This window comes from Eumetopias jubatus, unplaced genomic scaffold (assembly GCF_037043125.1).
Source record: "Eumetopias jubatus isolate StellerSeaLion01/CBP00866 unplaced genomic scaffold, mEumJub1_p1.0 scaffold_3, whole genome shotgun sequence".
Classification (NCBI taxonomy): Eukaryota; Metazoa; Chordata; class Mammalia; order Carnivora; family Otariidae; genus Eumetopias; species Eumetopias jubatus.
This window is the reverse complement of record NW_028274809.1, coordinates 19,495,711-19,510,557: the sequence shown is the minus strand read 5'-3', so window position 1 is coordinate 19,510,557 and position 14,847 is coordinate 19,495,711. Positions and strand designations below refer to the sequence as shown.

Below are 14,847 nucleotides of genomic sequence, written 5' to 3'. Positions count from 1 at the left end.
CGTCCTTCCCCAGATCTGCCTCGTCCCCTGGGTTAGGCATCAGTGGTCTTCTGTGGCATCCCCGTCGTCCCCCAGCTTCAAAATCTCTATTCACTTGTCCCCACTCTCTGGGGGACTCAATCTTGCCTTCTCTCTGCTCACCGAGGATGTTTATGTTTCTTGGCAGCGGCCTCACTCCCAGAGTTCAGGTGGTATCTCCACCCCAAAAGACCAGGAGCTTTCCTCTGGGTACCCGAAGCTTCTACCACTTGGGAGATGCACTCATCCCCTTAAAGGTTGATGCCACTCTAGATGGCGGTGATAGGGAAACTGGCGCTTGCTGTGGAATGTCCTGCACCACCTGTCTCTCGGCACCCTTGGGGCAAGCAGGCGGAGGGGAGGAGCGGGGACTGCAGCCACTGCCAGTAGCTTGGTGTGATGAATGGAGCTGTCCCTCCTCCCCACGGGGCCTTTGATCTCCCCCCCGTGGGGGGGGGGGGAGACAGGGGCATCAAAGACATTTTTGTGGCATTAGAGAATCAGATAAACACCATCTCACCTGCAGCTGGCTCTTCCACCCCTTCTGGCCCCGGCCAAGTTGGGGAAGGAACGTGAGGCAGGCTACACGCGGACACGCGAGGCCCGGCTGCAGAGAGATCTGCCCTCCTAATCTCTTGCGAGTCTGCAACCTCAGCTCTATCGCTCGCTTACACGTGCGAGCGCTTGAGCGCAGGCCATCCAAGAGGTTCCTCTTGCTGTCTAATCTCCCCTTCGCAGACCTCCCCCGAACGCGGGCTTGAAGAGGCGGGGTGGCTGGGGAGCGAGAGAGGAGGCCTAGGGCTTCCTCCTTTCCTTGAGGAAAGGCTGAGAAAGGGGCGTGCAGTGCGGAGGCGGGGCCGGTAAGGGGTGACCCCCTCCTGAGTCCGCCCGTCCGACGGTCGAGTTCGGCACCCCTCCCCGGAGCACCCATCGCCCCAGGCGGACTTCCTCCCCAGCCCCGGCTCCAGCATCTCCCTCCGAACCGCCCCCCCAACTCCCTCATTCCTGGGAAGTTTTCTCTCTTTACAGTCAACAAACCTGTCAAACGTCTCCCTTCCAGCCCGTCCCCCATTCCCCAGCTCCTCTTCCACCCCCCCTCCCCGCCCTTACTCCTCTCCACCCTGCTCCCCCGCCCCTCCTTGCCCCTGACTCTGGGCGGCGGCGGGGGGCTCCCAGTCCGCGAGAGGCGAAGGGAAGGGGCGAGGCAGGCGGGTCCCGCAGCCACCGGCGCTCTTGCGCCCCGCCCCGGGACCTCGCACCCGCCCTCCGCTGAGCTCCGCGCCTGCAGCCCCGGGGCGCACGGCTCCCTCCCGAGAGTCCCGCCGCCTGACTGTCGCAACTGCCACCCCACGGCCCCCCTGCCCCCGCCCCCGCCCGGGCCCCGCTCCCCTCCCACCCCCGCCCCCGGCTCTGATTTCTTCTCCCGAGCGAACTCGGCGGGAGACACAGGCGCTGGCTGCCCCGTCCGCTCTCCGCCTCGGGCCGCGCCCTCCTCGCCCGCGATGGGCCCCCCCGCCGCCGCCGCCGGAGCCCTCGCCTGCCGGCCGCCGCCGCCGCCGCGCTCGCCGCGCTCGCCCTGAAGCCCGCGCTCGCCCTGAAGCCCGCGCCCCGGCGCGCCCCGGCTGGCCCGGCAGCCTCGCCCGGTACCGCACCGGCCGGCGGCAGAGCGCTCGCGATGCTGCCGCCCGCGCCCTCCGTCCTGCTGCTGCTGCTGCTGTGTCCCGCGCACGTCGGTGGGCTGTGGTGGTGAGTGCTGTGCCTGCGCGGCTCGGGCAGCTCAAGGGTGGGGGCTTCGGAACTGACGGCGCCGGGGGCGGGGGTTGCTCCCAAACGCGCTCCCGCTGCCTCCGGGCTCTACCTGCGAGCCGAGCCCAGCCCCCCGGGCCGCTGGAGAGGTGCCGGGGAGGTGCGTGCAGCCCTCCTGCCGGGCCCCGCCTGGGCCACTTCTAAACTGCCACTCAGACGTTCCGAAACCTCCACTCGGCACATTCGGTTGTATTTCCTCCTATCTTGTGCTACACACCCCCCATCCTCCCCTTTCCCCCTCCGCTGCTGCGCTCAATCCAGGTCCTCAAGGAACTGGCACGTGGGTAAGAAAGAGCCACCGGGTAGACAGCGGGGGTGGGGGCGAAGATCTGTAGTCAGAGATCTGAAGAAAAGAATGTGTGAGGAGGGCCCTGGATTTAGGGGAGGAAGACTGGATTTGTGGAAAAGAGAGGAACAAGGTGGGAAGGCACAAGGCAAGGAGGGTCAAACAGCTGTCTCTTCCCCGCCTTACGCTGCTCAACAACCCACCGGCTTCTCTCTGAGGGCTACTTCAAAGTGGACAGTAGTGGCGGGGGAGAAAACGTAAAGGGAAACTGAGTCAGGACCCCGGCTTTTTCTACATCCTCCTTCTGGAGCAAAGAGGAAGAAAGACAGGAAAGGGACCCAGGGTCCCGGTCCTTCCAGATGTGGGGGTCAGAAATAAAAAAAAACACAGCTTCGGAGGTACTGGGAATCGTGGCGGGTCCCGGTGGAAGGGAGGGAGGCCTGGCCAACCAAGGAGACGTGGCCTCCAGACCTGGCCCTAACCTAGAGCAGACAACTACGGAGCTAAGGTCGCGGGAACTTTGAGTCTTGGGGATGGACAGCAACTAGGAAGGTGGGTGCCAGGTCGGGACCTCTCAGCGATCTCGATCCCGTAGACTTTTTTTTTTTTTTTTTTTCTTTTTTTCCTTCCCGGTCTCTCCAGAGCTGCAAAGACCCGCCCGGAATAGCTGGGTGTTTAAAGAGGAGGGACTTGGACAATATCACTGATGCATCAGCCAATCCTAAGAAAGCAGGGTCTTGTCTATTTGCATAGCGCCATAGCATTGGCTGGATTCTCTACCCTCCACTCCGCCCCCACCCCCCGGTTTGGAAGGAGGGGTGGGGCCGGCAGATCCCTCTCTTCCAGGGAGATAGGGAGCTGGATGCCCACACAGGGAGCAGCTGGCTGCAAGCCCTCTTTCGTGATGCGGGAGAGATGTCCCTGGGGGTGTCAGCGAGGGAGCAAATCGAGGATGACCCAGGTCCCGGCTAGGGGACTTGCGTCCTTCGATCCTGGCTTAGCATAACTTAGTATAATAATAGTATCAGTTTTGAAATAGACCTGAGATCCAATCTCGGCCATTTATTAAGTCTGTGACCTTGGATAAGTCACTTCCCTGCTCCTCAACGTCTCAACTACAAAATTGGGAAACAGTGCCCCTATCTGGTAGGCCGGACAGGAGGATTACCTACAAAATGATCTGGCGTTGGGAGGTGCTCTGTAAATGTTAAGTCCCCCTCCTCCACGCTGCGGGTTCTCCTGGCCAGATTCTGTAGGCGTGAAAAGGAGGATTAATTTAAATTTAAAATCCAGAGTCCCAAGCAAAACTTTGTAAAGGGATCTCTGTCTTGTTTCCCAGACTCACATTTTCTCATTTTGCCCTTTCTCAAGGCATTGGAGACAGGGGTCTCTCCCTGATGGTGGTTGCCCTCCCTCTACTCCTTTTCCATTTCTCCAAATCATTCTCATCCTTCCAGGTAGAATACCGCATCCTCCATAACATTGTCTCTTTGTCTTCCTTTGCCTTCTGTGTGCTCCCACTGCACCCCACGCATTGGGCAACTATGCCAGTTACGGCGACAGCCATCCCCTCTGTGGTCCTTCTTCCCTGCTCCTGGAAGGCAGAGGCTTTGTCTTTGTGCCCTGGAGGCTAAAGGTGCTGGGGAAGTTTTGTGGAGTGTTGCTGAATTGGTTGATTCGCCTTTCTGAGACTTGTGTCTATGGGAGTTCCTTTGTTCAGGAGGGGCTGCTGGGTGGGTGACAAGCCAGAGGAAGAGAGGCCTGGTCCCTTGGAGACTGACCCTGAAGCTGGGAAGCAGGGAGTGGGGGAGGAGGTGAGGAGAGCAGGTGTAGGAGAACACAGGGGCCTTCATGGCTGCAGCTGCAGGGTGAGCTGGGTGAAGAGTGAGGGGCTGGGGTGATAAGGTGTCCAGCAACTGCCTCTCTCAGCTGCCTCTCAGAGAGAACCTGCCTCTCCCACCTGCACTGGCCCCCTCACTCTCCTCTGTTTCCGACACTTCATTCCTTTGGTCTGATCCCAGATTCCTTTCTCAGGATCTTTGACTCTACTTGCTTACTCTCTTGTCCCCACCCCACCCCACCATCGATCTCCAAGATCTGGCTTGGGCTGGAGGGCTGGACCCAGCATCCCCAGTAGGCTAAGGCTCCTGCCACTCCTTGCCTGCCCCTCAGTCCCCACACTGCCCCCCTACACCAGTTTTACTTTGGCTAGGAACTTTATCAGGCCCAGAGCGTCCAGGCTGTTCTCTGATGTCTAGGACCTGCTTGCTGGCCCCCTTTTCCCTGCTTCTCAGAGAATGCTAACCAGGCCAGAGCTCTAGCAGTAGACAGGAAGGCAGCAGCCCCTGCAGTCGACTCTGACATTACTAGAATGTAATGTCAGAGTCGACTGCAGCCAGGCTGGGAACAGAGAGGACCCCAGGAACTCTGAGTGACTGGACTGTCTGGATTAGGAAAGGAGGGTCCTGTAGGGGAGTGATCCAGGTCCTGGAATAGGCTCAGGTACCTAGCTCCAGGTTCCAGAAAAGTTTCCCTTCCACCTTTTTTCCCCCCTCCTCCTTCCCCCTCCATGCAATGCATGCTTTCTAAACTCTGCCTCCGGCCTCTCTGTCTGTCTCTCTCCCATCTGTAACCATATCTTTGTAAATCGCAGAATCCCAGATTCCAGGACATTGGCCAGGCTCTCTTGAGGTCATCTTGTCCAGCCCACTGCCTGCAGGCCATCCAGCCTGTGCTCTGGCCCTGACAGAGTGTGAGGAAGAGTGAGAATTTTGAGAGTGAGGAAGAGAGGGAAAGTCTGCGGCTTCCCGGTCACCAGCTCCCAGCCCTTCCAGCCTGCTCTCTGCACCCCTCCCACCGTCCCCCAGGAAGTTCTTCTTACTGTCTGACCCATCTTTATTTATGCTTTCAATCAGTGGATGTGGAAAATAGCTCACTCTCACAGAATGGCCAAATCAATCTCCCTTCTCCCTTCCTCTTTGTTTTATATTTTCTATGAAAGAAACCAACCCCCCCTCCTTGTTCCACAAGCAAAACAGCACCCAGTCTCACTCCCTTCCCCCAGCTCATCTTGCCTTTCTCCCCCGCCCCCCCACTTACGGAAAGGAAATCGGAACCAGAGGCTTAGGACAGCCTCATCTCTGGCCCCACAGGGAGTCAGGGAAAAGACCCAGGCTTCTTCCTGACACCCAGGTTGTCCAGCTTAGAACGCCCCCCCCCACCCCAGGCTGAGCTTGGCTACCCTCTTCCATTGCGTCTTTATCTGACCCTTTGTGGGCAGTCCGGTGGCTGGCCCCCATCAAGCTCAGGGTGGGGTGGAGAATAGGGGTGGGGTGGCCATCCAGTACCCCCCCTCCAGGCCTCCCAGCTTGGCAGCTTCCACTGGAGGGAGACAATGGGGCTGTGAGCAGAAAAGGGCAGGGGCGAAAGGAGGCTGGCTCGATCCAGCCCAGAGCATGCCCCGAGCCCACCAGAGTCCTGGCACTGTGACATCTCCTGGTGGGGGGGGCAGCCCCCTCCTGCCCCGTTCTCAACGGAAACCAGGAGTTGGTGGGGGGGGAGGTCAGTGGGAGGTTTGATCACCAGGGCCCAGTGAGGGGGATTCCAGAATGTGTACTTTGATGGAGAAATGCAGCTGTGGAGGGGATGAGACGAGGGCGGGGCGGGCAGCCAGGCCACGGTCAGGCTGGTAGCAGGGCGCCCAGCCAGCCAGAGCAGGAGGCGCTGGGGAACACAGCAGCCTGTCCCCGGGGACTGGGCAGAGCGCCCTCTAGCCTGTGTCCTCCTTCCTGCCCCGGGGCAGAGTGGGGTGAGACCTTGAGTGCTTCCCCTAATCCGCCTGAGGAGGAGCTGAGGGAGGGAAAGGTCGCTGGGAGGGATCTTCTGTTTTCCACCTGGCCTCCAAAGCTGGTTCCTCCAGCTCCAAGCCCTTCATCTAAGCCAGAAATTAGATCTAGGAAGGACTTGGAGATCATCTAAGCCAATCTTCTCACTTCTGGTTAGAAGTCCAGCAGAAGTTAGAAATCCAGGGACAGGAGGGGACTTGCCTAAGGCCTAAGTGGCCTGGTGCCTAAGGCCACCCAGGATACAGGCAGTGAGGACCAGGGCTGGGAGTCCACCTCTTGCTGAGTACCTCATCTTTGTGTGCAGTCAGGAAAGGGGTACAGGGCCTTCCACAGGCCCCTTCTGCTCCCCAGCCCCCCCTTCACCTGGGTATTCCCCACCGCAGCATGGGGGAGCAGAGGCACAGGACAGATTCTCCTCAGAGAATCCCGTGGAGGGTCAGTGTGTGCACTCCTTTGCCTTCCACAGCCCTGCCTGATAGGAAGCCCTCTCGACTGGTGAAGGCCATCAGGGAAGGGAGAGCCCCTGCCTCTCCCAAGAGCTACGAGAAGGAGAGGGGAAGGGCAGTGTTCAGGACGAGGCAGAGGGAACCCAATTGGGCCAGTGTGGGAGAGGGGGGGAATGGGGTGTCTGGTGGGCGGTGGGGAGGCAGGGGTTAATGGAGCTGGGGCATCACTGGCTTTGATGTGGTGCTTGGGGTGGGGGTAGGGGCTGGGGGAGGGGGAGCAGTAATTACCGAGTTAGACAGAGCAGGACAGGACAGGCGGGCGGGCACAGGCCCGGGCCCAGCCGCCTCAGCAGCCGTCAGGCAACATTTTTCTGCCCCTTCTCCACCACCCACCTCCCCCACCCCCGTGCAGCCCCCACCCACAGCCCCAGGGCTCAGGGCTCCCTCTGCTGGCTCCTAGAAGGTGGGGGTCAGACTAGGGACCCTGGGGGTGAGTGTGAAGAAATAGAGGGGGCTGGCCATGAGGCCCTTCAGAAGAGGCTGGACATCAAAAGGGTCTGTGATCTCCTCAGTAATCCACCTAGGAGTGCTCTCTGGGGAAGGGAAGGGGTCCTGGAGGGTGCTTCTGGTCCAGGGGCAGGGCCAGGAGGAGGAAACACAGGGATCCTAGCTGAGGAGTAAGGGCAGAGAGTTGGTGAGAAGGGTGTTCTCACAAACCCACAAACGCTGCCTGCCCCGCAGTGGGCAGGCCCAAGAGATGAATCCGGGTGATACCCGGAAGACAAAACCCACTTGCTGGAGCTCACTGTCCAGACAGACCCTTTTCCTGTTACCAGAGAAGCAGTCAGGTATCATTTATTTCCATTTTACAGTTGTGGAAACTGAGGTTCAGAAGGTTAGGTCTCATTCATCCAACAAATATTAAGTGCCAACTTCACGGGCAAGGGACTTGCTAACATCTTAGAATAAGCAAATGGCAGAGCCCAGATCCAAACCCCAGTCACAGTCTCCCCAAACTCTGAAGGTGCGCTATTGATGATGTTATGCTTCCTCGTGAAATCTTTGTCTTTAGTGTGTCTTCAAGCTAAGTGGAAAGATAAGACGAGAAAACAAGACAAAATAGTCATGCGCTAGCAGGATCACAAGCACCCCCATATGAGCGACACCTGAGGTGTTGCATTGCGGAAGGGGTGGGGTCAGTGAGGGCTGGGGCTCAGGGGTGGCTTCTTGGGGCAAGTGGGATCTGAGGTGAGCTTGGAGACATGCTGGGTATGATTTCAATGACTTAGGGGGTGTGAGGGGGTGGCTTTGAGTCCAGAAAGTTAGAGGTGTAATCTCAGATGAATGCAGAGTTAGCCAGCCCAGCTAAGAGTAAGGAAGGGCTGTGTGGAGGAGGGCTTGTGACTCCATCTGAGGTCTCCTGATACCTTGATACCTCATGCGGTCATATCCCTCCAGCCCCTTTGGTTTCAAAAATATTCACCTAGGGGCGCCTGGGTGGCTCACTCCGTTTAGCACTTGCCTTCAGCTCAGGTCATGATCCTGGGGTCCTGAGATGGAGCCCCGGCATGTTGGGCTCTCTGCTCAGCATGCTCCTCCCCCTGCTCATGCTTTCTCTCTCTTTCTCTCAACTAACTAAATAAATATTTTAAAAAATTTTTAAAAATATTCACCTAAATTCCTTGCAGTAAGGATCCCTCTGCTGAGTGGCCTGCGTCAGTCACCTCCCTCCTTAGATGTTCATCTGTATAATGGGTGTGTGTGTGTGTGTGTGAGGTGGGTGAGGTAGGACTGGGTGATTTCTGGCATTCCCTTTGGCCCTCTGAATCTAGGCATGGAAAGGTGGGTTAGGCCAGAACCTGGGGCCCCCAGGGCTTAGATCTACAGATGCTGCTAGTAGCAACTGGCTGGCCCTTAATGCCACCTCACTTGGCTATTGACTCTACCAATCAAGGTCCCTGGGAGGGAGATCTTGGCGCAGGCCAAGCCAGTTAGAATGGCCAACCCTAGGCTTGTCCCTTCTTGTCTGCATACTGATTTCTTTTAGGACTAGCCTCCTTTTTTCCATTCCCCGGGAATGGCTATTTGATTAGGATCTCAGGTCCTACATACTACATATTATATATTTCGTACCACCACTGTGCTCCAGCCCCCACAACATGCAGATGCTCCCAAACGGGCACATCTTCCCTGGGCTGACCCCAGGCCAATGCTGACTCAAGGGCCAAAAAAGAGGAGTTGATTCCCTAAGGAAGCAGAAGGGAAGAAAGGAGGGTAAAGGAAGAGGGGAGATGGGGGTGTTATTTCTTGATGTGGAGTCAAGTTGTAACGTTAGAGGGGATAAGGGAGCTTCTCATGCTAACTCCTCAGGTTTCTGAAGCCCAGAGAGAGAATGACTTGCCCACAGTGGCACAGCTCACCCGGAGTTGACAGAGACCAGGGTACAGAAGTGAGGCTTGATGTTTTGCCCAATGCCCCCCTGCCACTCCTCTTCTGGAGTTTTCTTTCCTGTGACTTGGGGATGGGAGCGAGGACAGCAGGGCAGGGAGCAAGCTGGTCCCTTGGGATTCTAGCTGCTACTACTGCCCATCCCTCCTCCTGACCAGCTCGTAAACAAGCCTCGTTCCCAGGCAGCCAGCCAGCCTGGGGAGCCAGACCCAGACCAGGAACCGACTCTGGGGCAGCCCCTCAACCCTGCAAAGGACTGGCCCCACCTCCTGGAGGGCCCTACCCTTCCTGCTCCTCCCGATTTCTCTCCTATCTCTAGCCCCTGGCAAGCAGACAAGGTCGGGAGGTTTGTAGGTTTTTGCTTTTTTCCCTGCATACCCCCACCCTCTCCTGCTTCCCTAGGGTAGGAGGAGCAAGAGGAGAGGGATGGGGTCAGAGTGACCTTGAGAGGATAAGGCCAGTCAACCTTGGGAAAGTAGGGAGTTAGCAGAGGGCAGCGTTGGGGCGGGAGACTGGGGAGCTTAGTGGCGTGGGGGTGGGGTGGGGAAGATGAATTTTCAGAGCCCGACTCCGAGGTGGCGGGAAAGGAGCTGGACAGCCATGGGGAGGCCTGCTTCCCTGCCTCTGCATCCAGTGTGGGGGGAGGGGATGGAGAGAGAGGAAGCTAGTAAGGAGTCCTGGAATCATGGGTGGACAGGAGCCTGGCCTCAAGGGAGGACGTTCTCCGCAGATGGCTCATTCATTCATTCAGAAACATGTATTAAATGGTGTTCATTGTAGTATTACAGTAATCATAACATGCAAATTTTCATAATAAAAATTGGGGGAAATACAAATGAAGCACCTAGAAATCTGCCATGGGAAACAAAGGAAAATATACTTTTAACTCCCAAGGTGCTCATAGTCTTTATCTACTGACCCTATACAACCGTGCTGGAAGCTGCCTCAAATCCTTGTTGTAATGAGGTGGATAAGTGGGTGGAGGGGGGATAGAGAGAGAGAGAGAGAGAGAGAGAGAGAGAGCCAAGAGACTGATGCACACTTGAAGGTCATTGGGCCACAGGGAACCAGCTTGGGTTGCCCCTACCCTACCCGTGGCCCACTCCCCACTGCTCCATCCACCACTTTTCTAGGGTTGGGAAGGGGTTGGAGCTGGACCTTTCCAGGCTGCGGTTGGAATGCAGTGATGAGCAGGTCTTAAGCATGGAGGAAGGAAGGTCTGGACTGTAAGTCTCTTCACCGAGAAAAGAATCTTGGCTCCAGGACTACTTGGGTGGAGAGGCTGACAATGATCTGATAGGGTGGGGTCTGATTGGGGGCAGGGAAGAGTAGGAGACCTTAAAGGACTGAGCTTATACATCTTCCTGCAAGTCTCTCTTCAAGCATCTCACACCCCAGAGTTGAGAAGTTCTACCTTAAGACCTAAATTCTGCTCGCTGCTGTTCAAGCCCATTACATCTCATTGTTGTGGGGCCAGAACATGCCTGGGCAGCCTGCACTTGTGGAACAAATGGGGATGGGACTGGGGTGGGGGCGGCGGATGGGCATGAAAGCTAAACTGAAAAGTAGGCCACCTTGACCTTTGGCACCTAGCTCCCACTCTCCTCTGCATTTTCTATCTCCTGGTGCCACTTCTCCCCACCGGGGAGTCATTTTCTGCCCTCTGCTGAAGGGTTTTTGTGTGATCTCAAATGACTCTCAGGTCCAAGTGCTCCACCCACTCATTCCTACAGCAAGCACAGGGATCCCAGCTAAGGGTTCAAGTCAGAGCAATCTGATTAAAGCAGTTCCACTCAGGTGTGAATAACCTTAACCTTCAGGGGTCTGCTATATGGAAACCAAATAATAGCTCTCTCCTTAGGTGGAATGAAGGCCGGGCATGGAGGGATTTCTGAAAGCATGTAGAACTTCCCGTGAGGTCTTTACCCACCGAGCCAAACAGCAATTCCCTCTCCCCAAACCAGTCACAACCAGTGACAGTCAGGGCTTGGCTTGCTGACCTGCTGCTCTGAAAAGGTCACAGAACCTGGAGCAGAAGGGTCGCATCACTTACTTCACAATCATGCTTCAGAGACTTGGTCCCCAGCTACTTCCTCCTGCTCTCCAGTTCAGGGGAACAGGATATCATGGTTGAGGGTCCACCTTAGAGATCAAAGTCCAACCTTCCCATTTTACAGAAGGACAAACTGAGATAGAGAGGGGGTGTGACTGCCTTCAGAGCTTCCCTTCCCTAGCCATTCTAAAATCCTGTGGCCTTCTATATCCCTGGGATTGCGCCTGCCTTTCTAGCATCAGGGTTATTCAGCTGCCAAAACCAGCTTGTTGTCCACTAAGACCAGATCCTTCTGTGATACTGCCCACTTTTCTTTGTATCGCTTTGTGATTCATACTGTTTTCTACTCTGACAGTTTTCTTGATCTTTCTCCTGTTCATTTCTTCCTTGTCTCCCTTTTGGCTCACCTGGTGCCCCGTGCCTGGACCTTGAGTCACTTTCCTATAAGGACTTATTAATGAAGATGTGCACAGAAGGATAAGAGCGAATCCTTGCCCTATAGCAGTTTCAGTCTAAAATCTAGTTAAGAAGGGACCTGGAATGGTAAGGAGAACCAGACAGGACAATCTCAAACTCAGTTGGGGTGGGGTGAGACAAGAGGCACATGCCAGCTCTTAGCCCTGGGCTGAGCAGGGCTGGTCTCCCTCCCCTCTCCGACCTCCCCACGAAGCCCTGTGAGTCATACCCTGGAACTTGGCTCTTTGCTTTCCAGGGCGGTGGGCAGCCCCCTGGTCATGGACCCCACCAGCATCTGCAGGAAAGCACGGAGGCTGGCAGGGCGGCAGGCTGAGCTGTGTCAGGCCGAGCCAGAAGTGGTGGCGGAGCTGGCCCGGGGCGCCCGGCTTGGGGTGCGAGAGTGCCAGTTCCAGTTCCGTTTCCGCCGCTGGAACTGCTCCAGCCACAGCAAGGCCTTCGGGCGCATCCTGCAGCAGGGTCAGTGAGGGCAGAGCACCCGGGTGGGGGGTGGGGCTGCTTTTTGGTCTCTAGGGGATCAGGGGGGTTGGGGGAGGCTGCCGGAGCCCCGCCTGTCCCATGGGTCTGTGGGCACCCTGCCCTGGCCCTGTCTCCCAGCCACACCTCCTCGCCCCTCCCCTGCCCCGGTGCCCCTGGACCCAGCATCGGTCCTGCCCGCTGACCGCCCATCCCCGCGCCCGCAGACATCCGGGAGACGGCCTTCGTGTTTGCGATTACGGCTGCGGGCGCCAGCCACGCGGTCACGCAGGCCTGCTCCATGGGCGAGCTGCTGCAGTGCGGCTGCCAGGCGCCCCGCGGGCGGGCCCCTCCCCGCCCCCCTGGTCTGCCCGGCACCCCGGGGCCCCCGGGCCCGGCCGGCTCCCCCGATGGCAGCGCTGCCTGGGAGTGGGGAGGCTGCGGCGACGACGTGGACTTTGGGGATGAGAAGTCGAGGCTCTTTATGGATGCGCGGCACAAGCGGGGACGCGGAGACATCCGTGCGTTGGTGCAACTTCACAACAACGAGGCCGGCCGGCTGGTGAGTGGGGGCAGGGGTGTGTAAGAGTGTGTGTGGGTGTGAATGTGCGAGCATGGGTGGGTGTGAGTGGGCGTGGGTGAGGGTGGGGTCTGTGGGCCCGTGTTTGTTTAAGGGTGAGGAAGTGGGGGTGCGTGGGAGGGCCTATGGGTGCAGGAGTATGTTATGTGTGTGGGAGCCACCTGGCAGAGAGGGACCACTTGGAAGATGGGCTGCGGGGAGGGATATGTGGGAGGTAAGGTGGCTAGCCTAGAAGAAGGAGTCCCTTGGGAGGCTTGGGAGGGCCTGGAGCTGGTGGTCTAATGGGGAGGGTGGGGAGGGGACACGCAAAGAGGACTCGGGGCCTTAAGGGACCTCAGGTAGGGCAGAAGAACCTCTGAAACCAGACAGATGGGACAAAGCTTGGGGCAGGTAGAGACCTAGCTGCCAGGGCAGGGGCAGAGGAGGGTGACAAAAGCTGGGGACAAAAGAAAAGACAGAAGTTGGGGCAAAGGTGTGGGGTCTGGAGGTAGGGGAGTCAGGCAAGGCCTGGGAGGGGCTAGAACAGGCCCAAGAGGGATGGGGCTTGGAAAGGTGTGAGAGACAAAGAGTGGATGTTGGTGAAGGTGGGAGGGAGTCAGGCAGAGGCCAGGAAAGCTGTGACCGAATCTGGGGACTTGCCAACTGGCTGCCCACCAACCCCAGAGTGGGGGCCCTGCTCGGGATCCTGGCAGCCTCTCTCTTTCCCTCTGCAAGGAGGGGGGCCCCAGGAGCTCCTGTTTAGGGACGAGAAAGCTGTTTGGGTCAGATGTTTCCAGGAGGGGGTGTGAGGAAGGAGAGAGGCCTGGGAAGAGGGGGGCACACAAGTCCGTAGATCAGGTTGGCCTCTGGATTCTGAGCTTCCAGAGATGATCTTCCCGGGTCCTCTGACATCATAAATTTCTAGTGGGGTTGTGACTCTTAGACCCCAGCTTCAGACACAAAATAGCAAAGAAGGGGCAGGAGTTCTGGATTCCAGTTCTCAGTAATGCATTCACGGTGGGCCCTTCGGCACCCTAGGCCTCAGTTCCAGTGTGCTCTAGGGACGCCCCCACACACACCCTGTGTCCTCCAGGGTTCAGGCCTGAGGCATCAGGCAGGGGCTAAGAGGGGGCCCGGAGAGGAAAGTCCAGACAGGCCCACATACCTGTCAGAGAGGAGTGGGGAGGGGTGGCAGAGACAGACGCCCAGGAGGCCGGCTCTGCGACTCTGCTCAGCCCTGCCTGGGGCCGTGAGGGGCAGCAACGAGAGGGGGCCGGGTTGGTAGGTTGGTAGGAGGAATAGAGCACGACAGCTGCAACCCCTGCCCGTCTCCCTCCAGGGAGAATGTCACCCCTGCCGTCCGTTCTGCTTTCTCTCCCGCTCCCTGACTTTGGACCCTGCGGTCTCTGTGCTACGTACAGTACAGCGCCCCACTCCCCCCACTTCTCTTACTCTTCCATCTTTATCATTTTTCTTTCTCTCGGAGCTCTTGCTCCCTGCATTTCCTCCTCTCCACCTTGGGCTCTCCTTTTTGTTTTTGGGCTGCTCTTTTCTCTTCCGTCCACCCCCCACCCTCCCCATCTTATTCTAGGTCGGTCCTTTGGGCCTTGCCAAACCACGCACCCGCAATCTGTCCCCATCCGCCCGCTCATTCGCTCTCCGCCGCAGGCCGTGCGGAGCCATACGCGCACCGAGTGCAAGTGCCACGGGCTGTCGGGCTCGTGCGCTCTGCGGACCTGCTGGCAGAAGCTGCCCCCGTTCCGCGAGGTGGGCGCGCGGCTGCTCGAGCGCTTCCACGGCGCCTCGCGTGTCATGGGAACCAACGACGGGAAGGCCCTGCTGCCCGCCGTCCGCACTCTCAAGCCGCCCGGCCGCGCCGACCTCCTCTACGCCGCCGACTCGCCCGACTTCTGCGCTCCCAACCGGCGCACCGGCTCGCCCGGCACGCGCGGCCGCGCCTGCAACAGCAGCGCCCCGGACCTCAGCGGCTGCGACCTGCTGTGCTGCGGCCGCGGGCACCGCCAGGAGAGCGTGCAGCTCGAGGAGAACTGCCTGTGTCGCTTCCACTGGTGCTGCGTCGTGCAGTGTCACCGCTGCCGCGTGCGCAAGGAGCTCAGCCTCTGTCTCTGACGCGCCGCCTGGCGGCTGCGGGACCTCTACACCCCAGCGGGGGCGCTGCCCAGCTTCTCCCGGCGACAGCCCATCTCCCAGGCCTCCGGAAACGGAGAGGCGGCGGGGCTGGGGATAGACGCCCGCCCAGGAAGGCCCCAGGGCGCTGGAGAACCGCACCCCCCACCTCAGCCCGCCAGGGAGCGCTTTGGAGGGCTCCTGGGGGGAGGCAATGCAGTCCCTCTCGCTCTTTGGCCCCCATATGGAAACCAAAGAGCCAGTCTCTAGGCCTCTGGATGCAGGACTCCTTAGAACTGCTGGCTATGGGGTGGGTGGGTGAGTTTAGT

The 14,847-nt window shown here is 58.5% G+C and overlaps 1 protein-coding gene across 1 annotated transcript; it reads left to right on the top strand.

Moving 5' to 3' along the window:
- Window positions 1-1,693: 1,693 nt before the first annotated feature.
- WNT6 (Wnt family member 6) lies at window positions 1,694-14,521 on the top strand. Its single transcript, XM_028092134.1, has 4 exons — window positions 1,694-1,764; window positions 11,615-11,835; window positions 12,060-12,394; window positions 14,060-14,521. The coding sequence occupies exons 1-4, from the start codon at window positions 1,694-1,696 to the stop codon at window positions 14,519-14,521; spliced, it is 1,089 nt and encodes a 362-aa protein (XP_027947935.1).
- Window positions 14,522-14,847: the final 326 nt, after the last annotated feature.